The 24,910-nt window shown below is 43.2% G+C and overlaps 1 protein-coding gene across 5 annotated transcripts; it reads left to right on the top strand.

Moving 5' to 3' along the window:
* Positions 1 to 1,204: 1,204 nt before the first annotated feature.
* Positions 1,205 to 24,910, top strand: LOC109910029 (protein eva-1 homolog B-like). 5 transcript variants are annotated; one of them, XM_020509189.2, is made up of 5 exons: positions 10,849 to 11,168; positions 13,465 to 13,671; positions 20,154 to 20,301; positions 22,559 to 22,658; positions 22,870 to 24,910. In XM_020509189.2, the coding sequence occupies exons 4-5, from the start codon at positions 22,592 to 22,594 to the stop codon at positions 23,298 to 23,300; spliced, it is 498 nt and encodes a 165-aa protein (XP_020364778.1). In that variant the 5' UTR covers positions 10,849 to 11,168; positions 13,465 to 13,671; positions 20,154 to 20,301; positions 22,559 to 22,591; the 3' UTR covers positions 23,301 to 24,910. The 5 variants fall into 5 exon arrangements, with proteins under 5 accessions (XP_020364768.1, XP_020364760.1, XP_020364778.1 ...); XM_020509179.2 differs by lacking the exons at positions 10,849 to 11,168; positions 13,465 to 13,671 and adding an exon at positions 1,205 to 1,716; XM_020509171.2 differs by lacking the exon at positions 13,465 to 13,671 and having other exon boundaries at positions 10,694 to 11,168.

The following is a 24,910-nucleotide window of genomic DNA, read 5'->3' as shown; positions in this document are numbered from 1 at the left end:
CCTGTCCGTGTCCCGGCCTACAGTAAATCAGTAACTAGTTGTTGAACTCCTTTCAGGAAGTGGGTTCTAGAATGGTTTTAATCAACAACCGTGTGACCGAACGGCCCATGACAGGCATAGCTAGTAACATCACAGTCATTCAGCATACAACATTAATCTTATCCCCCGTTTACTTTATTAACATCTGAAACCAAGTTTATTTTCAACACTTTCAAACGGGTTATTTAGACACCAGTTCAGTGAGTTCATTCAAAACGACACAGAAAAGTATAAAATGACAAGGGAGTTATTTAAAAACGACATGGACAAGTGTGGAATGGCATTTAACGTCATTTTAACAACAAACCCAGAGTGGTTTTTAACTCTTGCTCTTTTACTGTGAATCTTTCACTGTTTCAATCTGTTTTCTTTCATTTGGTGCCTAATGAACATGACATAGTATCCCTAAGTGGAATTCCATTCTGCAGGCATAATAATGAGTGTTTTTGCCTTGTGAGTGTTTGAAGCCGGTCCCCATTAAATATTGATAATGGCACATACAGGGGTCCAAACCCACTGCCTCAAGGCTGACTAGGGAAGTAGTCCCATCACACTATTTCCTCACAACGCACAACACACACACACACGCACACTGAACTATTTTTGTATGCAAATCTAGGTCTTTGGAAAACAACATTTTGACCATATGCAGGTATATGTTTCAAATTGTCATGAGTTTAGTCCCTCCACAAAAAAAGACGAGTGATGACTGAGTTGTGTCCAGTCTCTTGAGTTCATTCTGTAGAAAATAAATAGAACATACGCATTACTATGCATTATGACTGCTTTAGGGACCATTTCACCCCACAAAGAATACATGTCATGCCAACAATCCACTCTGTTGAAAGAAACAGTTAATACCAACTAGTCTAACATTAGCGTATCATCTGGACAAGCTGAAGCACAGGAATGTGAGGAGTGCTTCCAACGTACCTGCTGCAACCTTGCAGGGGCCTTCAGCCCTGGGGGCTTGGCACAGGGCTGTCAGGGAGGGAGAGAGGGAGGAAGGGAGGGAGGGATCGGAGAGATGGGAAGAGGTAGATGGAAGTCAAGATGCCTGGCTGCCAGGGTGTGGAAATATTTATGTAATCCCACACCACCCCCTCTCCTTCCCCTCCACCCTCTCTCCCGAGGGTAACACAGACCTTCCCCTCTACCGTCTCTCAGTTCTGAGCCTGGCTTGCACCAGTTCAAACTCTGTTACCCCCTCTGAGGAGAGGGGAACACAGGGGCCTTATATTCGACCCTCGGCCCCGGGGCTGCATGACGGGACCACTGCCCACTGCCGTGCAGGGGCCTCCCTCCCCAGTCTTCCCTGAGCCATTTCCTGTACCAGCTTACCTAGCCTTTCTCGCCTACTAGACCATTTCTTCAGTCCTGAGGCTTACTGTAGCTTTTTCTCCTTCCTTGCATGCTGCCTGGGTGTGCCAGAACCTTCACAGATCGCGCCCATTTCACCGTAGCTGCAGTCCCTCCCCGGAAACATATTGGGCTGTAAAACCCCAATCGCTGGTTAACACCACAGTGTCCCTGATATTCCACGATATGGTCAGTTAACAAGGGGTTAGAACTGGCTGTAATAGAGGAATTCAGGATTCTGTGAGGCTTCTCACTTAGCAGTAGAGGCAGGGGAAAGGAGTACGGAGCTGGCTGTCATCACAACTCTAGAATCACAAGGTAAGCAATGGCTCAGCAGGGAGTGGAGAGGTATAGAGTGGATTCTGTGTGTGTGTGTGCGTGTGTGCGTGTGCGCATGTTCTTTGTGGGTTCTGCGTTGTGTGTGTATAGGAGTAGTTGATGTAGGGGGAAGTGGAGTCCCCTGATCACAAAACGTAAGGAATGTGGAGGCACTGCCATGGAATCCCATGTGTGTCATGAAGTGTCTCCTGGCTAATGCCTCCAGTTAGTTTTACGAGGGGCCTTTGGGGCCAAAAGACAAAGACATATTTTTATGTACTGGGTGGAGGGTGGAGGTGTGGGCTCTACCTGCAGGGAAAACTGGACCAATAATCCGGTAGATTTGTCAAGGGAGCCGTCTTTAGGTAATTGAATGGTTGTGAGGTGCCAAGGCATTTTGTTGTGTCTTGGCATGCTATTTTCATCTTGGCATGTCTGACATGTAAATTGGAAAAGGTACATGCTTTTTCCTTTCTCCTCCCTCCATTCCTTCCATCTTGTTCACTTTTTAAGATTTCTTTAATTTCAGTGTCAGTCGAGGTAAGCAATCGCAGCTCAAGCCGAGGCTGAGCAACATGTGTTTGGAGTTTGAAAATATTGACTCCGTTTCTGATTAAAAACAAAGTATGCTAATTCCCTTTAGGAGCTCTCCCATGATATTCATTTCCAGCGTACTGCACTTCTACAGATGACTATTACAGTGGTATGAGGTGTGTTCATCCCATGGATTTAACTGTCTCACTTTTGTCTGGGCTTTTCAATGGCCATTGAAGACTGATGAAATTATCATAGTCAATTATCAGGTTAGTGGCTGTGTTGAAAAATCATGGCGTTGTTTATTACAGTCTATGCTCCTCATCTTGAAGCTAACTGCTAGCTAGCATAACAGCTAACCCTGTCAATCTTAATGCCCTGTTCTGTTCACAGTTAAAGTGTAACAAGTGCTTACATGTGGGATAAGGGTCATTTTGCTAAGCATATGTAGCCTGTATTATTTAAATATGTATAAGGTTGGCACCAGTGTTTGCCAGGTGTTTTCTGTCTTTGTGTGAATGTGTCTGTAAAGCAGCCCAGACCTTCATCACCAGTGTTCCCCAGTACCATTCACACATCCACCCACACAATACAAAGCATCAACAAAGGAGTTTAAAGGAAATCTTTTGGATCATGTGGGCGCACCCTTATTCCCTTCTCTCAAACACTGTTCTATGAGGATTCATCTGAGCTAGAGGCTATACTTTCATAGTCTTTGTTCTTCCAAAACCTGCTTAACATTTATAGTCAACCTGGACTCAGGGGTAGACGTAACATAGTAAACGTCTGTCTCCCTCTATTTTATGATATGTTACATTTCATATGGTATGTATTAATTTGTGGATGTCCACCCATTTCATATGATATGTTACGAATAACAATTCATATGATATGTTACAAATTGCAAACGTAGGGGGCTAGGAGGCTCTAGCGAAGAGTGAATTATAAATTGGACCTCTGTCCATGTCTTGAGGACGTTGGGAAATTCCTTCAAAACCAGCCACTAGGGGCAAAAGCAAGGGAGAGTGACTGCCCCCTCTCGTTGAAGCCCCAGTAGTCCAAGGCCGACCACAGCATTTCAGGTATTAGCAGAAAACAAGAACCCCCCATTAAACTGAATTAATCCTTTTTCATCTTCATGGTCAATCTTCATGGGAAAAAAATTATAAAATCGAAGACAATCATGGTACCAATAATGTATGTCCTTGAACCGATTATTTCAAAATAGCACACAGAGAAGTTATGAGGATAATTCAGTTGCTAATGGAGCCTGCAGTACCCTGGTTGGAATTCAAATTGAGTTACTTAAAAAACATCCAGTGATTTTGCAGATTTTGCAGAGAGCCACATCAATTTACAGAAATATTAATCATAAATGTTGATGAAAATAGTGTTAAAAAAAGTGATATACATTGAACTTTAGATTCACTTCTCCTTAATGCAACCGCTGTGTCAGATTTCAAAAAAGCTTTACGGAAAAAGCAAACCATGCAATAATCTGAGTACGGCGCTCAGAGCGCAAACAAGCCAAAAAGATATCATCCATATTGTGCAGTCAACAGAAATCAGAAATAACATTATAAACATTCACTTACCTTTGATGATCTTCTTCAGAATGCACTCCCAGGAATCCCAGTTCCACAATAAATGTTTGTTTTGTTCAATGATGTCCATCATTTATGTACAAATAGCTCCTTTTGTTAGCGCCTTTGGTAAACAAATCCAAACTCACTAGGAGCAGACGAAATGTCAAAAGGTTCCGTTACAGTCCATAGAAACATGTCAAACGAAGTATAGAATCAATCTTTAGGATATTTTTTACATAAATCTTGAATAATGTTCCAACCGGAGAATTCCTTTGTCTGTAGAAAAGCATTGGAACAGAGCTCACTCTCCCGTGAACGAGCGTCACAAGGCATTCTGGCAGACCTCTGACTCCTTCCCCTCTCCTTCGCCCCCTCTTCACAGTAGAAACATCAAACAAGGTTCTAAAGACTGTTGAAATCTAGTGGGAGCCGTAGGAATTGCAACATGACCAATATCCCACTGTATCTTCAATAGGGAATGAGTTGAAAAACGACCAACCTCAGATTTCCCACTTCCTGATTGGATTTTTTTCTCAATGTTTTGCCTGCCATATGAGTTCTGTTATACTCACAGACATCATTCAAACAGTTTAAGACACTTCAGAGTGTTTTCTATCCAAATATACTAATATTATGCATATATTAGCAACTGGGACTGAGTAGCAGGCAGTTTACTCTGAGCACCTCTGGGCACCTTATTAATCCAAGCTACTCATTACTGCCCCCAGCCATAAGAAGTTTAACGAGAGGGGACAGCACTGACCTAGCCTGCAAAGTCATTCCTGGAGTAGCTAAAATGTCACATGTTATGTCTCCATGAGTCACCGTCTTAACCGATTTAATTTGCAATGTGCTATTGAGCCTTCACATAGGAATGAATGGTGTCACATGATTGATGGCTTTGTCCATTCATATATACAGTCATTTGGCAATAGTGACCTCGATTACCATCAAGTATCAAATCAAACTGTATTTGTCACATGCACGTGTTTAGCAGATGTTATTGCAGGTAAAGCAAAGTGCTTGTGTTTCCAGCTCCAAAAGTGCAGTAATATCTAACAAGTAATATCTAACAATTTCACAAAAATACACACAAATATAAAGTAAAGGAATGGAATTAAGAATATATAAATATTTGGGGCAGCAATGTCAGAGTGGCGTGGACTAAGATACCGTAAAATATGATTGAATACAGTATATACATATATGAGACATGCAAAATATGTAAACATTATTAAAGTGAATAGTGTTCCATTACTAAAGTGGCCAGTGATTTTAAGTCTATATAGGGCAGCAGCCTCGAATGTGCTAGTGATGGCTATTTAATAGCTTGATGGCCTTTAGATAGAAGCTGTTTTTCAGTCCCTCAGTCCCAGCTTTGATGCACCTGTACTGACCTCACCTTCTGAATGATAGAGGGGTAAAAGGGCAGTGGCTTGGGTGGTTGTTGTCCTTGATTTTATTTTTGGCCTTCCTGTGACAGTGCTTTAGGTGTCCAGTTGCTGTACTAGGTGGTGATAGAGCCTGACAGGATGCTCTCAATTGTGCATCTGTAAAAAAAAATATTCAGCCTCCTGAGGTTGTAGAGGCACTGTTGTGCCTTCTTCACCACACTGTCTGTGTGGGTGGACCATTTCAGTTTGTCAGTGATGTGTACGCCTAGGAACTTGAAGCTTTCCACCTTTTCCACTGCGGACCCGTCGATGTGGATAGGGGGGTTCTCTCTCTGCTTTTTCCTGAAGTCCACGATCAGCTCCTTTGTTTTGTTGATGTTGGGTGAGAGGTTATTTTCCTGGCACCACACTCCCAGGGCCCTCACCTCCCTATAGGCTGTCTCATCAGTGTTGGTTATCAGGCCTACTACTGTTGTGTCATCTGCAAACTTGATGATTTATTTGGAGGTGTTCGTGGCCATGCAGTCTTGAGTGAACAGGGAGTACAGGAGGGGCTGAGCATGCATCCTTGTGGGGCCCTAGTGTTGAGGATCAGCGAAGTGGAGATGTTATTTCCTACCTTCACCACCTGGGGGTGGCCCATCAGACCCAGGTCCTTGAGCTTAATGATGAGCTTGGAGTGTACTATGGTGTTGAATGGTGAGCTATAGTCAGTGAACAGCATTCTTACATACAGTAGATAATCCTCTTGTCCAGATGGGATAGGGCAGTGTGCAGTGCGATGGCGATTGCATCGTCTGTTGATCTATTGGGGCGGTAAGCATATTGAAGTGGGTCTAGGGTGTCAGGTAAGGTAAAAGTGATATGATCCTTGACTAGTCTCTTAAAGCACTTCATGATGACAGAAGTGAGTGCTATGAGGCGATCATTTAGTTCAGTTACCTTTACTTTCTTGGGTACAGGAACAATGTTGGACATCTTAAAGCATGTGGGGACAGCAGACTGAGATAGGGAGAGATTGAATATGTTCGTAAACACAGTGAAGTTCTTTGAGAACTGTCATGGTATCGGCTTGAGGGGGAATATCCATGGCTGTGATTATAATCGAAGATAATTCTCCTGGGAGGTAATACGGTGACATTTGATTGTGAGGTGTTCTAGGTCGAGTGAACAAAAGGACTTGAGTTCCTGTATTTTCTCATAATCAACCCATTAGTAGTTAAACATGAAACATGCACCCCCGCCCTTCTTCTTCCCAGACAGAAATGTATTTCTGGCTGTACGGACTCAAACAGTATATCCCGAAAGGGCCATGTTTCCGTGAAGCAGAGTATGTTACAATTCCTGATGTCTCTCTGGAAAGAAATCCTCGCCTTGAGCTCATCAACTTTATTATCCAGAGACTGAACATCAGTGAGTAATATAGTTGAAAGCTGTGGATGGTGTGTGCGCCTCCTGAGTTGGACTAGATGTCCACTTTGAGTACCTCTCCTCCGACTCTCCTTTGGGCGGTGTTTAGGGTCAGTCTCTGGAATTAGTTCAATTGCCCTAGGGGGTACAAACAAAGGATCCGATTCAGGAAAGTCGTATTCCTGGTGGTAATGCTGATAAAGCTGGTGAGTTACTGCCGCTATGATATCCAAAAGGTATTCCCAGCTGTGTGTAATAACACTAAAACATGTCTGGGCTAAAAATGTAAGAAATAACACATACAAAAAAATGAATACTGCAAAGTTTCCTAAGAGCTAGACGCACGGCAGCCCTATCTGTCGGCTCCAAGTAGGCTTGGTTTTTGCTAAGATGTTGTGGACAGGGGTGGTGGATGGATGTAATCCCATGACTCTGCATCAGAAAGTTGTGTGTTTGGTCCCAGTGGTGGACATTTGGTTTTAGTCTTTTGTTCGAACCCTATCCCAAACCTTAAACCTTACCTTAAACCTGTTACGGCTAGACGTTCCGCTAACGAGGGCGAAATTCTAAATTATTCAAAATATTTACATTTCATAAATCACAAGTGCAATACAACAAAATAAAACTTAACTTCTTGTTAATCCAGCCACCGTGTCAGATTTCAAAAAGGCTTTAAGACAAAAGCAAACCATGCGATTATCTGAGGACAGCGTCCCATCATACAAACACATCAAAATCATATTTCAACCAAGCAGGTGCGACACGAAAGTCAGAAATAACAATATAATTCAAGCCTTACCTTTGAAGATCTTCTTCTGTTGGCACTCCAATATGTCCCAGAAACATCCCAAATGGTAATTTTGTTTGATAAATTCCTTTATATCCCCAAAATGTCAATTTATTTGGCGCATTTGATTCATAAATACACCGGTTCCAACTCACCCAACATGACTACAAATGATCTAATAAGTTACCTGTAAACCTGGTCCAAACATTTCAAACAACTTTCCTAATCCACTTTTGGGTATCCTAAAATAATTGATCAAATTTAAGACGGAATATACTATGTTCAATAATGGATAATATCAAAGTGGAGTGAGCTCCAGGTCATGCGCACTAAACAAAGAGTCCACAAGGCTTGACACTCAGACTGAACAACACTACTTTTTAATTTCTCAAAGGAAAAACATCAACCAATTTCTAAAGACTGTTGACATCTAGTGAAAGCCATAGGAACTGCAACCAGGTGCCTCATAAATCTAGTTTCCCATAGAAAAGTAATAGAAATCACAGTGACCTCAAAAAAAACATACCTGATGGTTTGTCCTCGGGGTTTCGCCTGCCAAATAAGTTCTGTTCTACTCACAGACATTATTTTAACAGTTTTAGAAACTTTAGAGTGTTTTCTATCCAAGCTTCTGGGCCTGAGTAGCAGGCAGTTTACTTTGGGCACCTTATTAACCCTTAAAGGAGAAGTGTACCCAAAATACAGAAACTGTGATTCCATACAAGTGATTCCATACATTGAAACTAGTTCAGTGGAGTTTGCCCTCTCCCCCTCTCCCCATCTCTCACCCTGTAGTGCTGTACTGAAACAGCAGCAAAAACAGGACATGTGACATTGCTGGATGCTGCCCTTTCTCTGATCCATTGCCAGTGAATTCATGATTCTGATATCCACGAACTGTGAACAAATTCATCGTTTTTTTAAAGCGTTCTAGGGAGTTTTCCCTAGCCACCATTTGATTGATTGATTCAAGTTTTTGGGAGAGGAGAAGGAGCTTGTGCAAAAGTTGATGGAGTTAGGCATATCGCAGGTAAAGTCAGTTACACAAATTGGAAACAGAGATGGCAGCAAGAGCAAGCTAGTGTTCGGTCCCTGGCTGCACTTTATACAGGAAATCAAGGGAAGAAGGTACCATTTCACTGTTTTCCGAAACAATATGTAAATACCCCCACAGCCAAACCTTGCATCGCTGTGTGTGCGTAGTAAGCACTTCAGCGACAATGCATATGATTTAGATATGTCATTTGAAATGATAGAGAAAGAAAACCGAAGGATACTAATAGATACGACCATTGCTGCTTTATTTCCATGGACTGGATCTGGCGCAGTGCCAAAATGCAAAGGTGCTCTACAGGTTAGCATATGTGTCCTATGTATTTATGACAGGGGGTGAGAGACAATAGATATTATGTCACCTTACATTGCAGAATAGATTATCCTAAAACCATTGTGATAAATAAACATAGGCTATATTGTGTTTTGGGCAAATGTGAAAACATAAGCCCACTAATGGTCCTGCTCATAGAGATTTATAAGCAATCATTCAATGATGTAAAGTTTAGCTACTTATTCATTAAATAACTGTCCGTTTTGCCCAGCTGGAACAGGGTTGCGTCACCAATTCATTTTTGGAACACGGACAATTGTTTCCAGGACACAAGAGTTTATGTGGGCAGCCAAATCCCTGTGGTCGCAAAAGCAACCTTACCTCTCCTCATCATCCTTACGTTCCTCTATTTCTGTAGGAATTGTCATCACGTATGCAAATTCTCTGTAGCGGAAACATTCTTCATTCGTGCCATTGGAGCACAATTGCCACAACTGCACCACCAGTCTGTGTTGATCCTGGGGATGGGTTAGGGCTTTGGTTCAGCTACTGCTGCGGCTTTGGTGGCTAGAGCGGCAGCGACCATCTGAAGCTCAATTTGCCTCAGGCTCATATAAATACGATTCAACAACATCATCGGTGCCCCTCCCGTAGCGAGTATTTTGTCACCAGACATACAGTATTTGTAGGCTGTTTTAATTTGTATAACTAATGTGTAACACTGTCTCCACTTCTCTGCCTAAAAAAACATGCATCTGTGAATAAGGGCATAACATGCAGTTTCTACGTGGCAGGGATTCCCCTGAGAGCGCACATGCGCAGTTGTTACCCATCTCCACTCCATGATGAAGTCCAATTGAACTGAATCCACCTTCAGCGCATCCAAAGAGCTTGTGTCCCATCATGGGTTGGTAAGTTCTGCTCTCTAGTGAGCGTGGGTTAATGAGTAAAATATGTGGACAGAAACCAAGACGGGATTCCAATTGGCACCCTAATCCCTTTATAGTGCACTACTTTTGACCTGGGCCCATAGTGCACAACATTGGGAATAGGGTGCTATTTGGGATGTATCCCAATACCACGTTTCTTTCTCTTTCCACCTCAGCAGGTGTATCAAAATAACAGCTTTGCGCCGACATTGACCCCATTGAGAAATAAGGAAACTTGATGAAGCACTTTCTAATGCAGCTTTTCAATATTGATTTCACAGCACTTTGTAGAGAAGTCTTCCCCTCCCTGGATTCCCATGGAGACCCGGTCCATGTTGATAGGAAATACTGTATCTCCATGCCCACCCACTCCGTCTGGCTTTAATTAAATCTGGTCAAGGCTTTGCTTGGTGGCCCAGTGTATTTACTGCTCACTCTCTTAAGTTGGTTGGGGGTTTCCTCCCTGCTAGTAAGTCTGGGTTACAAAACAAGACCTGTGTGTGCTGTCTGTAATGTAGGACTTATGTCCATGTCATGCTGTCAGGGCCAAGTGCTAAGCCTGAAAAGTAGGCTATTTTTTCAAAAGTGTTCAAAAGAGTATGGATACTTACATGGCTTTGTGGTTTTGTGTTATTGTGTTATTCAGCAAGGATAGTTACAAGATAGGTATCTCCTACTATGCAGTCAAACCTCTTCAATCTTCCTTGTCTTCTCTATAATGGATTTTAAAATCATATTGATAGGCATATGTTTCTGAGTGTGGCTCACAACTGTTAGCAATTAGCTTTCAGTGAGGAGGTTGTCCTAATATTCAGATTACATGTCCTTCCTACCCCCCAAATGTTCCACTTTCCAATTCATCTTTACATATAAACGGCTTAAGCTGCAATACAGTACAATTTTGTTTCAGATATACAGTTATTTTTAATGGCTCCAAAGGTAAACAACAATCCTTCATTGTCATGACTCGTGTTTTGTTTTTGTTTGTGTTTGCTGTCATTCTGTACTCGGTGTGGAAAATCAAATTGTCGAGGGGTTGTGCTTTTCCTGCTCATCATCTTAACAGAGGGGACGAGGGGGAATAACTCCCCTCCCAATACTCCCTTCCTCCCTCCCTCTTTCCCAAACCCTGCTCATTTTTGGCAGTTCCTCGTTCCTCCTTTTTTCTCTCTCTCCTAGAGGGATTGTATGACAGCTATTCCTGCTGCTGGCAGAGAGAATGGAGACTGTGAGGGAGAGGGAAAGTCTGTTATTCAGAGGAAGTTACCACCTCTTCCCTATAGGCTTCTCTACATGATCCAGGACTGGAGAACAGCAGTAGTCACAGAGAATCGTCAAGATTCAGTCAGGATTGCTTGTTGTGTTGATTTTCCCAACCTGGAGGCGAGAAGTATACTGTTTTCACTGAGGCTAGCATTGAGCCTTACCTTATCTTGACAGGAATTAACTTTCCTAAGAAGACACCTTGACAGCACTACATACTTGGTAAGTGTGACAACCTCAGTCTGTGTATGTATAATAACATATGAACCTCAACGAGGTATTTATATCACTGCATTTACAATGTAAAGGCTGTACATTTTTGCTTTTCCCTTAAAAGCCATAAGAGTCTAAGCCCTGCCTAAGCCGGGGGAGGGGGTTCTACTAAGCTATATGGAATTTTTTAAGAAGTTCATAACAAGGATCATTTTGTTATTTGATTCATCATTTTAAGACCTCTTGAAGTATCCCCCCAAAATATGTAAAAAAATAAAATAGGTATGAAAAATGATATTGGGCTGTCCTGCTATTAGCCTATACAAACACATGGAACAACAGATAGCCCACCAAAAATATCAAAAGGAAGTTTGTTCTGAAATGCCTCTCCTTGTGAGGATCGGCGCCGTTGTGAGGATCGACGCCGTACAGGAGAAGCAGGTAAAGGGAGTCAAACATTTATTCAGGATCGGACATAGAACACGACAGGAACAGCTTCAGCACACGGGACAACAAGGACATATGACAAACAATCCCGAAGCAGGGAAACAGACAGATATAGGGAAGGAAATCACATAAGTAATTGAGTCCATGTGAGTCCAATGAGCGTGGATGAACGTGACGGGGAAAGGTAGGTGAGCGTACTGAAGGTGACTTGAGTGCGTAATGTTGGGGAGTCTGGCGCCCTCGAGCGCCAGAGGGAGGAAGAGCGGGAGCAGGCGTGACAGGACCCCCCCCCCCCCCCCCCTCTAGGGCACCACCCGATGTCCCACCTGGGTGAACCGGCCGAGACATAGGCGCTGGGCAAGCTGGCTGGGGGAGGGGGAGGAAGAGCGGAGCAGGCGTGACACTCCTGAGAGATACAAGAAAGATCAAGAAGTACATTTTTTCTCATGTATTTAAACCCTTATTTTTGGCACTTAACAGTCTTCATATATATATATATATAAATACTTCCATACATTTTTTCAACTTTGTCAACTGCCCAAACTGTTAGGACTCTACAGATCGGCTGTACGGACTTCAGACAAGTCCCAAGACGCTTATTGGGGTCGTAGAGCAAAAAGGACAACACCATCGGTTTCGTGAAAGTCTCATCTTTCCATAGAGGGTTCATAATAGTTTGGGAAGATAGATTTTCGTGATGCCTCATGGTATGACAAACACAGCTCTAGCTCTTTCACCTTTCACAGGCAGATGTGGAAGTGCGACACAGGCAGATGCTGATATCTCTATCTTAAACTGATTGATTTTTTTATGGGGGTGCGACGTGCGGTGTGTGTCTAGGTACAGTGGAGTTTCAATGAGTGCCTGCTGTTTCATGTTTTGCAGTTTATGTTCCTTCAGAACTCGAGTTTGCGAACACTTTAAAAACACTTTAAAACTCTAATGATGACTAGAGGTTCCCTTTCAGTCCGTACACTCAATAGAACACACAGCTATAGGTTCCAGCGCTGTGTGTTGTACCTTGTTTCCTTCCTTCAGTAGCTATATTCATATCTTTACGTGATTCAAGCTCATTTATAGGGGGTATACTGTTCTTGTTGGAGTGTCCTCAAGAGAAGCAATGCTCATCTTTTGAGCGTCTCAATAAGAGCTACAGTGTGAAGTGTGTGTGGTTACAACACGTTTCTGATGGATCGGTGCCAGAGAGCAGGGCTGATGCGGCTAGCTGCACAGTGGCTAACCTTGCGGTGATAAATGACTGCACTTTCGACCACAATAAATACAAAACATCCTGTATTTTGGTTGAGGGCCGCATCAACAGCGTAATACGATCAGGGGGAACCGAGGTTAGATCCTCACGCATCACTAATGTGCAGCCCACCGTTTCGTCAACATATAGGGGTCCTGTGTGTGTGCATACGTATGTGTGTGTGTGTGGGGGGGGATAATGGTTTTGTCTCACACACATACACATGCACAGACCGTCTCTACTGGAGTGCTGTGGTCAGCTCCTCTTATCAGTAGGAGATAGCCATTCTCAGAGGTCCCCTCTAATTAGCATATCTAAGTGGGCAGGCTGTTTGCTGTGCTTCCCTGTGTCAATCTGATAAAGTGACAGATAACAGAGGATAAGTGTGAATGCCTATAACCCCTAGGCGTGTTTTGGGACAGTTGACTTGTATCTGACCTCTCCCAGCTATGTTCCCCTCCATCCTCTTGTTCTCCTCAATCTCACTGCCCCATGTTTTATCACTGGGGTTTTTGCTTTATCTGTGGCCTCTAAGGAGTCACAAGTCAATCTTTGACTTGAAAAGCTTGTCTAAACTCTAATCCATTTGCCTGGCCCTCTACTGCACAGGAGACAACGGTGTTTCGGAGTGCTTTCACGGACACACGTGGCCCAGGACCAAGACGAGGGGTGTATTTTACGAGTGGTGTATTTGCTTCGTTACCACTACCATCCTTTAATGAGGCCTTGGCATCGCTATTTAAGCCGTTGCCTTGGTATTGCTATTCTCTCCTAGCAGACACTGATAGAGCGACTCACATCTGACAATTTCTTAGGGTGAGTGAAACATTACTCTCCCATTTGTGTTGGTATAATGATTGGTTTGTTGTGTAACATGAGAGAGAGTTTGAGGCATGCCATCTAAACAAAGTGGGGCGTACAGTATATTATATTTTGTAGACCACTAGCCATTAGATGTTGTAAACCGGTTTTGAAGGAGACGCAGAAGCTATGAACTGCCTCGTCTAATCAGATGTAAAGCCAACAAGACTGTATTCGATTCACATTCGCCATTGACAAATTATAGGCTGATGAGGGATTCATCTCTGATGCTGTGTTTAGCAAGACTCCTACTAAAACCACTGCTGTCTCATAAAGGCTCCATTCTTTCTGGTGGCGGCTTCTCCCTGGTCTCCTTAGACTTAGGGGGATGTTTGACGTGCTAAATCCACTAGGGTTTGCCTAAGCCTCTCTCTCTCTCTCTCGCTCTGTACACACACGTGAATGTCCAAGAACATAAATAAGCCCTGGATTTAAGGTTGAATTTGTTTAAACTTTACATGGGAATTTGGGGGAAGACAGAAACCATATGGTGAAGAAAGAATTTAAAAAAAGAAGATGACAGGGTTAAGCACACAGAAACGGGTACAGTGACGTTTGTAAAGTGTCTCTAGTTGATTACACATTAAATAAGATAAACTGGACTCAGAAGCTTAATCTTATAATTGAATCATAGTTTAAGGTCGGTTATCAAATATTCACGGTCTACACCAGCTGGTCTGTCCAGCTCCGACAAAACTGTACTCTGACGAACTAAAGAATACATACCATACAGACTAAAAATGACACCACGGGTCACTTTCACAGAAGACTAGGCTTCATTTATGTCTACATGTTTGTGGACAGGAGAGTTATCTCTGCCCAGCCACCCATGGAAAGGGCTAACACGTTTTGTGTCATAGGGTTATCACAAGTCCTGTGTTAAGAATACAGTGTGTGGTTGTGGTCGGCTGTTGCATGCTGGCCCAGATCGATCAGAGTACACAACTCCATTTTTGGAGCTCGAGGCTGGGGATCACCTGGGGTGCATGCGAGGGGGCAAAAATGAAAACACATATGGTGGTATGCACAGACAGACACTCTCACACACACACACACACACACACACACACACACACACACACACACACACACACACACACACACACACACACACACACACACACACACACACACACACACACACACACACACACACACACACACACACACACACACATTAAGTTCCAATTCTGAGCATCAATGTCCTGGGCTCCGTATGCACAGTACTGGACAGAGATGGAACACATAAGTCGATATGAAGATAGAGCATGTGTTTCCTCTTCTGGATTTCCATATGAAAGCAGCACTTTGTCTCTGTCTACCATCAAACCCCTAAGACCCCACATCTGGCCACTATTAACCCCCACCCCCATGGGCCCGTATCTCTATTACCCCCCTATACCCCCACCAGCCCCATCCTCATGGGGTAAAGAGATTGCTCTCTAGATCATTTCTTATGTCACTAAAATACCTGCTTCGGTTTGTCACGGGGTTGCAGTGACATACGTACTGCAAAGCATACAGGCTTCTCTGCTGAACCAAGTTGGAGTGGAGTTGAAGTTGCCACTCTCCATTTAAATGAAATCATGGCCTCACGTGGAGAAGTATGACATAAAGAAACCAAAACAACCTCCTTATTGAGTACCTGCCCTGTGAAATAGATCAGAATGTTTAGTAATGCCTTGACTGAGAAGAAAGTTCTGAAAGTTCTGAAAGTTCTGAAAGTTCTAAAAAGCTGTTGTTAATTGAATCTAAAGTCAAGTTCAACAACTTATCAAAACTGGCTGGCTGTCAGCAAGGCAGTAAGTGGCAAAAGTGTGTAATGGAGAATGATGTGTAACTCAAATATGTCCACCCACTGTGCACAAATGTCGGTACAATGTCTAGTTTTGAATTATATTTAATTGCGTTGTCAATGAGCGTGAATTGAAAATGAAATCAACACAATCTTTGAGCCATGTAAGTGCATTTTGGTTAAAAGTTTGGTGAAAAAAAAAAAAAAAAAAAGGTTGATTCTCCCAGTTTGTGCCAAGCGGGCAGTTTAAAGTTAATCCAAGGCTACTGTTTGGAAACCACCTTCACTGGGTGGCAATCCTGCTCGCTGTTCAGAGAAAAAACATTTGAGTTTCAGCTCTGTGGAGCTCCCCATACTCTCAGCTGGCAGCCATCTTTGGGGTCAGCTCTACCTTGTGCTCAGTGTTACTGAGCCTGATGGCAAACACATGTCTGACTGGGCTCGAACTGAAATAATCCCCCCCACAGTACAAGCCCATGGCCAGGGCACGGTGCAATGGAAAACAGCACCAACACTTAGCACAGCTTGATCCCCAAGATCCCATGTCAAGAGAAAACAAAAATGGAAGACACTCTCTTTTCTCCTAAATGCCCTTACAACCCAACATGGCCGTCAAGGAAGACCAGCCGCACTGAACAGAAAACGCCTTCCCCAGATGCCTACCCTCTGAATGCTGTTGCAGGCACCGGCACGAACAGAGCCCTAGCTCTTAGGAAAAGTGTCTGTTTTTATCGGTTGGAACGTTACCGCATGCACCTCTGCCTGTCTGTCTCAGGGAGAGAGTCAGGGATAGAAGGGATACAGCTTTTTTAGCTAACGCTAACTCTTTTCCTAACCTCTTCTCCTAACCTTCTGCGTAAGTTCTCCTAACGTCTCACAAAGAATACAATTTGACAAAAGCTGTATCCCATCTAGTGAAAAGTTACATCAGGCTTTTCTGGACTTGGATGCTGTCCTGCCTTGGTTGGTGGTCAGGTGATCTTGGTTGGCTGGGTTTAGGTATAGAGAATGCCTGGGAGACCATACGCTGGCGTGATTGAGGCCACATGGTAAACTATTTTACTGAAAGCTGTTCAAATAGGAAAGGTATGGAAAAAAACGTCCAGTAGATACTTTTGTGATACAACAGTTTATGAGCATTCTAGGGAACAGCCATTAACCTGCTTTTCTGCTAATTACAGAATCTCACATCATGGCTTTCTGAGAAAAATGGAAACTTAGTAAATCAAAGCACTAGCACTAGCTCTACAGGCTGTTCAATTGCAGCTTACAGTATTTATTCAAGTTGCAAAAGTCAAGTGGAATATATTGAGCTCAGAACTGCCTCCATGTGCTCAAAACAATGAATAAATTACTCCTCAGTGGTCCATTTGATCCCATGGATCATTAATCCCAGACATATTTTCTCTCTCAGTAGCTGAAACAAAAATATAAGAAACAAGGAACTTTTTAATGAACTTTGTCAGGGGCAAAGTTGATGAATGCTATAAAATTGTCCTCATTTTACACTCAAACTCAAAGTGACACCAGTTACAGTGTGTCTCTGATCTCCCATGCCAGAGCTGTTGGACTAGGCTATATATGTGCATAAAAACAACAAAATGGGATTAAATTCAAATCTGGGCTTTTTCAACTCACTGAAGACCTATGCCAGGCAAACCACAGAAAGACCATCCATTATGCCAGGGAACTATTGTGGCTGCACATACATTCTAGGAATCGAAAATGTCCCTTTCGCTCTGTGGTTCAAAGTGTGTCATTATGGTGAGGAAACAGGCGTACTCGCTCCCTAGTGGGATGAGTTGTTTGTAATGTATTTTCTCATTGTAATTCAATTATGGCTACACTCCCTGGATAAATTCCTACTCAGGGGCTGTTAATGTGATTTCTCAGATGTGACAGAGGAGTACTATGGTTAGATACTTTATGAATGATTTATAGTTTACAAAAGTGCTTCTGTTTGGTAATAGGAGCTAAAACTCTTGCTTCTGAGGTTGGTCCCTGTCACTATGTGGCTAGTCAATAATTTAGGAAGTACCTTTATCTAGTGAGATGGCATAATCAGCTTCTCCCCACAGAGACAGTAACAGTGTGATTAGCTCAGACAATCAGACAAAGCTCAGACAATCAGACAATGTTATCCTTCACTTTAAAGGCCCACTTTAAAACTATTATGTTGACTTCATGGACAGTCAGATATTGTATCCATACCTCCATCTATGAATTAGAATTGTTTACATTTCTTTGACCCAGGTTTATAACAAACCAAGTGGCGGGGCTGCTGTTTTGTTGTTTGTCAAATTTAAGGAGTGGGAGATGAGGGTGTTTGTCTGGACTGGGTTCCGGACTGACAGTACAACCAGATGTACGGGAGGAAACTCGGTAGGAAAGGAAAAGCTATTGTGCTCTTCTCCAAGTTGATAAGAACAAAAATATCACACAACGTAACGGACAGGGTTTTCCTTAATTTGGTTCCTCTTTCCTCCCAACCAAAGTAAACATCTGTTAGTCAGAAATAGAGAATGAACTCTTCCCAGGCCTCACAACACCACATGTTGTTTACATTGGCGTCAGTCTCAGCACAATTTGTGCTTAGGCCTTACAGTTATTTGAGACTTGGATGAACTTTTCATTGTTTTTGTATCTTGACGTGGTGTCAAGATACACTTTTCTTACACTCTTAAATAAAGACTGATTGGCTTCAATGTGAACTCATTGATTGACTGATGATGCCCACCAAGTGACTAAGGACACAGGAAGTGGATTGTGTGTTCAAATTGTTTGACCTGAGGTTATGAGGTCAGTTAGGAATGAATGACAGGCATTATCTGGTCACATGCGAGGTGATGTAATCTATGAGTGAGACCATGAAAGTGGAAGCCTTCTCACGCAACATTAGCTTGGAGTGTACCTCCGTTTATTTCCAAAAAAAGGTTCTAGTACCATAAAGGGTATTTGGCATGTCGGTGTAGGAGAACCCAGTTTGGTTTCATATAGAATTCTACAACCACTAACAACCCTTTGAGAACCTGTTTCTGACAACTTTTTTTTGTAGTGGCAAAATGATCCAGTCAGCATTTAGAGGCTCTTGAAGGGAGTAATATTCCAGAACATTTTCAGCACACATTCAATGTCCCAAAAACTGCAGAAATACTGAAACATATGTAAACAGTGTTTTTCTCTCCAGCATTCAAGGGACATGGCAACATCTGCTAATGAATAGAAAATGAATTCACTTGAGGAACATGACTGAAAGTTGAGTCATGGGATAGTGCGCTGAGGGAGGTCGAGAGCACGTCTGTTCATCATTTCTTCCTCCCTGTAAAACAAAAACACAACAAAACAACAGGCTCAGGTTAATTATTGTTTAGATTGGCTTCAAATGAGTCTCCGGTTGTCTTTAACCACCATTCTCAGATGCCTGAGTTCTGATGAATTTCGTTCTGGTGCATTCCACTCTGAGAAAAGAGCAGTTAGCAGTCAAATCATTAGCCATGACCTTGGCGAACTGGTGAAGTCACTCAGGCCTTACACTTTATTGCCCTTGAGACCAAAGCATAATATTGCATTGGAAAGGTCTTTAGACAGTATCCTATGTGGATACTGGCTGCTTTGCCTAGATGAAGAATCATTTCAAATAGCTAAGCAAGGATTAGGCTTAGGTGACCTGGTCCGAGATCTGTTTTGTGTTTGGCAATTACGATGACTGTAGTTGGCTATACATACACCACATACAGGATGGATCCCGCTTCTGTGGTCCAAAACAAAAGGCTGACCATATGACTCGGTGGCCTGGAGTGAAGAGATGCTGCCATGGCGACTGCTCCCTGTGTCCTTGCTAGCCGTGAACACTCTCTCGGGCACAGCATTAGTGTACATAGGGTCTGGCAAGAGTCAGCAAGATCAAAATCTGCACTGGAAAGCAAAGAGGCCCTGCTAAACCAACTTAAGCTGGCACTGGGCTTTTCCCTCTCAACACAAAAAAGGGTTTGCGAAAAATGTACAGCGCAGCGTTTTTCATGGTCCTCTTTCCCCACCTGAAATGTATAGAGCTGTTCATTTTCTGTGAGATATACTGTGGCTGTCGGGTGTACAGATGAGGAGTTGTACTTCTTGGAGACAAAGTGCTCTGAAGATCTCACAGTGGTTTGATGTATCAGAGACTTATGTTCCTATGTTAAACTGTTCCAGGAAACCATCAGCCTGTGACTGTATCAGAGATATTTTATGTGCTTTCATTTATCACTTGTAAGCAGCTTTGACTTCAAAACATATCAGTGCTTAGGAGTACAGACAAAACCTCGAGAGAATTCACTCTTTGTCATGTTTGATGACAAACACTACGGACAAACCCCCCCCCCAAAATTTCTCTGTCTTCCTGCACATAATTTATTGTTCTGTAGTCTCCGCACATGTGCAGTGTTTCGGTGTTTAATATTTCTAATATATATGCGTTTGCGTATCCAAATATGAACGGTTGTACTACTGAAAGCTAAGCCTGCATTTTGTCTGCCGCCGGACTGTGTATCCCTCGGCAACAGCAAAAGGCCAGTCATTGTTTGCATTGCAAACGCCTCAGTGAGTTTGGATCTGATGTAGGCTGACGGCTGTGTGAGTGTCTGTGTGTTTGCTCTTGTCTCAGGGAGGCCAAATGAACTGTTCGGCCTGAGGAGCGAAGGGCACGGGCATAGATCCAGAGAGAGAGAGAGAGAGGCTCAATCATTCAGCAAACCTCTCCACTTCCACCATGAGCTGGGACTAAAGAGTTACCTCTACAGCTTCATTTTATGGTAAGGTTAATGATTTGCCTAACTTTATATCTTAGAGCAACAGAAAGAGTATTGTGCTTTTTTTTTTATAAAGAGTCAGGCATGTGCTATGAACAGCTGCAATGCATATGGTTGACCCATGTTTTTGTTGCATTTTTGTATCAACAAATGGGGGTGATAACAACAGCATAATATCCTTGAGATTCACATTAGCGTAGAATTGAGGTGACATAAAACAAAAACAGGTGGACTGTGCCATTTTTGATGTCAATGATCTGTAGGCCATGTGCTATGACTTAGCTTGTTGTGAGCAATTCCACGGTTTAGTACTGTATGTGACTGTGCTAGAGTCAGCCATCTTTTCATACTTGAACAACATGTTTGTTCCCCTGGGAGCCATAACACAGAACACGTGTAGAATGAAAGGGATCGGAGGCTAATGCTAACGTGCTAACACATCAAAAGGTTCAGGGATACTCGTATTGGCTGGGCCCCTGTGTCGCTATCTATCACGTCTTGGTTTTCCTGTGCCATGTGCCTTGCATGTACCATGTGATGGTGGCATAGTGGAGCGGACGAGAAAAGGGCAGAGTCAGCAGGAAAGGGCTATGACAAGGGTTGAGGGTGAAGAGAGGGGGTTGCACAGGAAATGCGGGAGAGACCCAGCAGGAGCCACATGACCCTTTGGATAGAGTGTTCCATATGGGAGAATCCACACAGCCTCTCACTTCGATTGGAAACAGGTTCTCTCTCTCTCTCTCTCTCTCTCTCTCTCTCTCTCTCTCGTTTGCTCTCTCAAAAGCGCAGGGGGGCTCGCTGTAATAGCCTAGCCTATGTAATTGACCACATAGGAAAAGAAGCAGGACCAGGCGTTGTACTGTTGTTGCGTGGTGAGGCGTGGCGCCGCAAGGTTCTCTGTGAGGGAAATTTGAGACTTCCTGGGGAGCCTGAGGCGAGGGAGTAATGACCGGGACAGCGAGGGCCTGCAGGAACACAATGGAGCCAAACAGAGCGACAGGAAATGCTAAGGAAAAGACTCAGACGACCAGAAAGCGTCACCAGCGATAAGCCCAGTGGCCAAAACTTAAACCAATCAAATGACTTGCCTAAACGTAATCATTCACATTTGGTTCTGCTCTCCATGCAGAGCTGCCTTCAGAACAAGATCAAGAAAGGAAAACCCAGTGACTCTATTTCAGTCAGGGACAGTCAAAGTGTGACTAAAATAGATATTTAAACAACAGCAACACAGGTCCTCCAGGTCTTCACCCATTTGTGTCAGTCGGGAAAATTAAAAGGGTGAACAACCCAGGTACTGTAAAAACAACACAGAGGTCCTTGGGCCGTGCTCCTATTGATCCGGGAGGCTCATTGGAGGAAGTGCTGTTCATTGGCTTCTGAGGAGAGAGTTGACCCCTGGCCCCTCACTGTAGAGGCCTGTCCCAGCTCACAGGCAGAACCATGTGCCAAATGCGTCATGATCCCAGTTTGCGCTGTTGGTATTTGAGGACGAAACAGTGGAGCATTTGTTTGCCACAGCTGGACATGTGTGACCGACCGGCTCGATTCGGTCCAGTGTAGCAAAATTTGAAATTGTGTTTTTTTACGTTGGATAAAAGTAGACTCAGAGCTAGAAAATGGTATATCATACACTACAGTTGAGGAACAATGTGAAAGTAATTCTGCTTTGAAAGTTGATCAACTTGTAACCCCAATTTTGAGAAAATGTCACTTGAATGTTACTATGGAGAAATGCTGTGGTCAGTGTGTTTGGCGCGATAGCAAACGAGAAAACATCTAGTGTGGCACTAGAGGCATTCGTAAAACACTTTAAATACATTGTAAAGGGGAGGGTAATTATGGGGGTTTGTGGTAGCAGAAGTGTTTCGGTGGGGTGCGTGAGGGTAACATGAGGGTAGCTGTGGGGTGCATGAGGGTAGCTGTGGGGAACATGAGGGTAGCATGAGAGTAGGTGTGGGCTGCATGAGGGTAGCACGAGGGTAGCTGTGGGGTGCATGAGGGTAGCATGAGGGTAGCTGTGGGGTGCATGAGGGTAGCATGAGGGTAGCTGTGGGGTGCATGAGGGTAGCATGTGTCTTTTGGCCAAACCTCATTGTGTCAGTTTGTTTGAGGGTGTGTGGAAGTATCTGTGATACATGGTGGGAATAACTGAATTCATGCATACATTAATGCAGACAGTACTTGGCATTGCATGCATGGCATAGTAGTTGAGATCGCAAGGAATTCTGATGCAGTGTGTTGTGTTTATTTGTATTAGGTGTAAGAAAGGTCTACTGGACATATCGTCAGCATGGATGCAAAGAGGAAAGAGATGGACCTCCTCAGCAACAGCATAGCTGCCTACGCACACATCAAAGGTCAGTCAATCAATCAATCAATCACTTTAACAACAGCAGTTGTCACATTGCTTTTAAAGTACCACAAAATGAATCAATGAAACAAAATTGCCAATGTGCCAGTCATACATAACAATATTGATTTAGGCTACTAGCACAATTACTTTTTGACATATTGTGGTGTTTTTTTAATCCTAGGTGAATTTACCAATGATCTTTTTCTGTCCTGTAGAGAACCCGGAGAGCTTTGGGCTGTACTTTGTAATCGGGGTTTGTTTCGGCCTGGTCCTCACCCTCTGCCTCCTGGTCATCCGTATCTCCTGCAAGCCCCGCACCAACATACCGGCCTCCACGCCCGAGAAGAAACACTTAAAGGATTTCAGTGAGGACGAATGTGATGAAGATAGCGAGGATGAGGAAGAGGAGGGTGACGTCGAAGCACCCGCCCCCCTGCCCACCACAGAGATTCCCATTGGCAACCACCAAAACCACAGCCAATCGGACGGGACACTGAGCGTTAACGTGTTCACGTCAGCCGAGGAACTGGAGCGGGCGCAGCGATTGGAGGAGAGGGAGCGAATCATACGGGAGATCTGGAGGAATGGGCAGCCTGATATCCTGGGTTCAGGAACAGGCACTATAGGTCGGGTGCACTACTACTAACGCCCAGTACTACGGGACCACTGAATGGACATACTATATAGAACTATGGTGCTATGGAATCAGGGGGTACACTGTGGTCCACACCCGCCAAAGACAGACTTAGAATCAGACCTCTGGGTGGGTCAGTTCCCTGAGGGAGACTTTACGATTCCCATGAGGGGTGTTACTCATGCTGTGCATACAGGCAGGTCACACATGCCGTGCTACTTCGATCTGGTGTCAAATCAAATCAAATCAAATCAAATCAAATTTTATTTGTCACATACACATACACATGGTGTGTATTCAGTGATGTGGAAGTGTGTGGAGGTGATGTGAAATGTTCTGAACGTTGCAGATAGAAATAGAATGATTAGAGCGTACACAATTTCCTATTCTACCTGAAAGACAATCATATCTGTTCTACACGATACGTTTCTATCTGAACGCTCTGTAACGTTACATCCCTCTGAATAGGCCCCTGAAGTGTAAGTCTTGACTCTAACACTATGTGATAGTGGTGTGCTGTGTGAATGTATTTCCCCCATCAACATTTGTCACCTACTATCACTGCCATAATGGAGTTACACCACAAGGCACCTTTGAGACCAGTTCTGTTGCTTTGTGATCTAGGCATGTGAATGGGAACATTTATCATAATTGGAGTCTACAGTGTAGAGAGATGCCTGAATAAAGTATTGCCCTTAGAAAAGCACAAAGGGAGTAAGGGAGGACTAATACAGCTATTGACAAATAGCCAGAGAGACTGTAGGGAGTCAGGACCAAGTATTTTGCAATGAGGTCACTTCCTTTTGTTTGCTATGGGGCCATGTTTCCCTCAACACATTGGTGAGTTTACAGCAGGACAGCTCCGTGAACTGATTGTCATTATATTAGGAAATTATCCTCAAGTGGTCTTGGAACCTTCTGTGAGGAAATTGCTTCGCCTAAGTAAGAAAATAGAAATAGATTCAGTGGGACCATTTTTCACCTGATGTCAAGTCATTTTGGAATTGGACTGCTCAGTTTGCTCAGTTTATGGACACAGTTTTAGGCTGTTTTCAAGAACCAATTACACTTGGGGAAATGAAATAATTAAAGTGTTAAACTCAAAAGGCCTTGTGGTTGTTACTGTTACACATAATGTCTTTTAGACAAACAATAATCTTCCTTATTAAAATGTCCCTGTATTTTGAATATACTGTACAATATAAAGATTGTCTAGGGGTGAAATTTAACAACTGAAAGACCTCAGTTGAGCCATTTAATTACAATGGATTGTAAGGTCACTCATTGTTAATTGTTCATCTTAACCAATTGCTACCATGTGTGCCTTGAAATGTTAAATAGATGTGATTTTTATAATACAATATCTTGAAAACTTGTTTGCTAAATGTTTTGGCAAAACCCAGTGTTCTATCTAAACTAAATAAAGTCTTATTTTATTATCTGAAATAAAACACAGGACAAAAGGATATTTGATTGCCAACAGAGTCATGTTGAACATTGATGAATAACACAATCTGCATATGTATCTTTGGTATGATCATTATCCAGTTTGGTTCTCTTGGGCTTTAGCTGTACAGGTTACTAACCAAATAAAGACCTGGCCCTCCAACTGGGCACAGACA

The sequence above is a fragment of the Oncorhynchus kisutch genome, linkage group LG2, assembly GCF_002021735.2.
Source record: "Oncorhynchus kisutch isolate 150728-3 linkage group LG2, Okis_V2, whole genome shotgun sequence".
Taxonomy (NCBI): Eukaryota; Metazoa; Chordata; class Actinopteri; order Salmoniformes; family Salmonidae; genus Oncorhynchus; species Oncorhynchus kisutch.
This window is presented reverse-complemented; position numbering and strand designations above follow the sequence as displayed.

Excerpts from the sequence above, each read along its gene's own strand:
- LOC109910029 (XM_020509179.2), top strand. The coding sequence starts at position 22,592 with ATGGATGCAAAGAGGAAAGAGATGGACCTCCTCAGCAACAGCATAGCT. Across the intron at positions 22,659-22,869 it reads TGCCTACGCACACATCAAAG|AGAACCCGGAGAGCTTTGGG; the intron begins GTCAGTCAATCA and ends TCTGTCCTGTAG.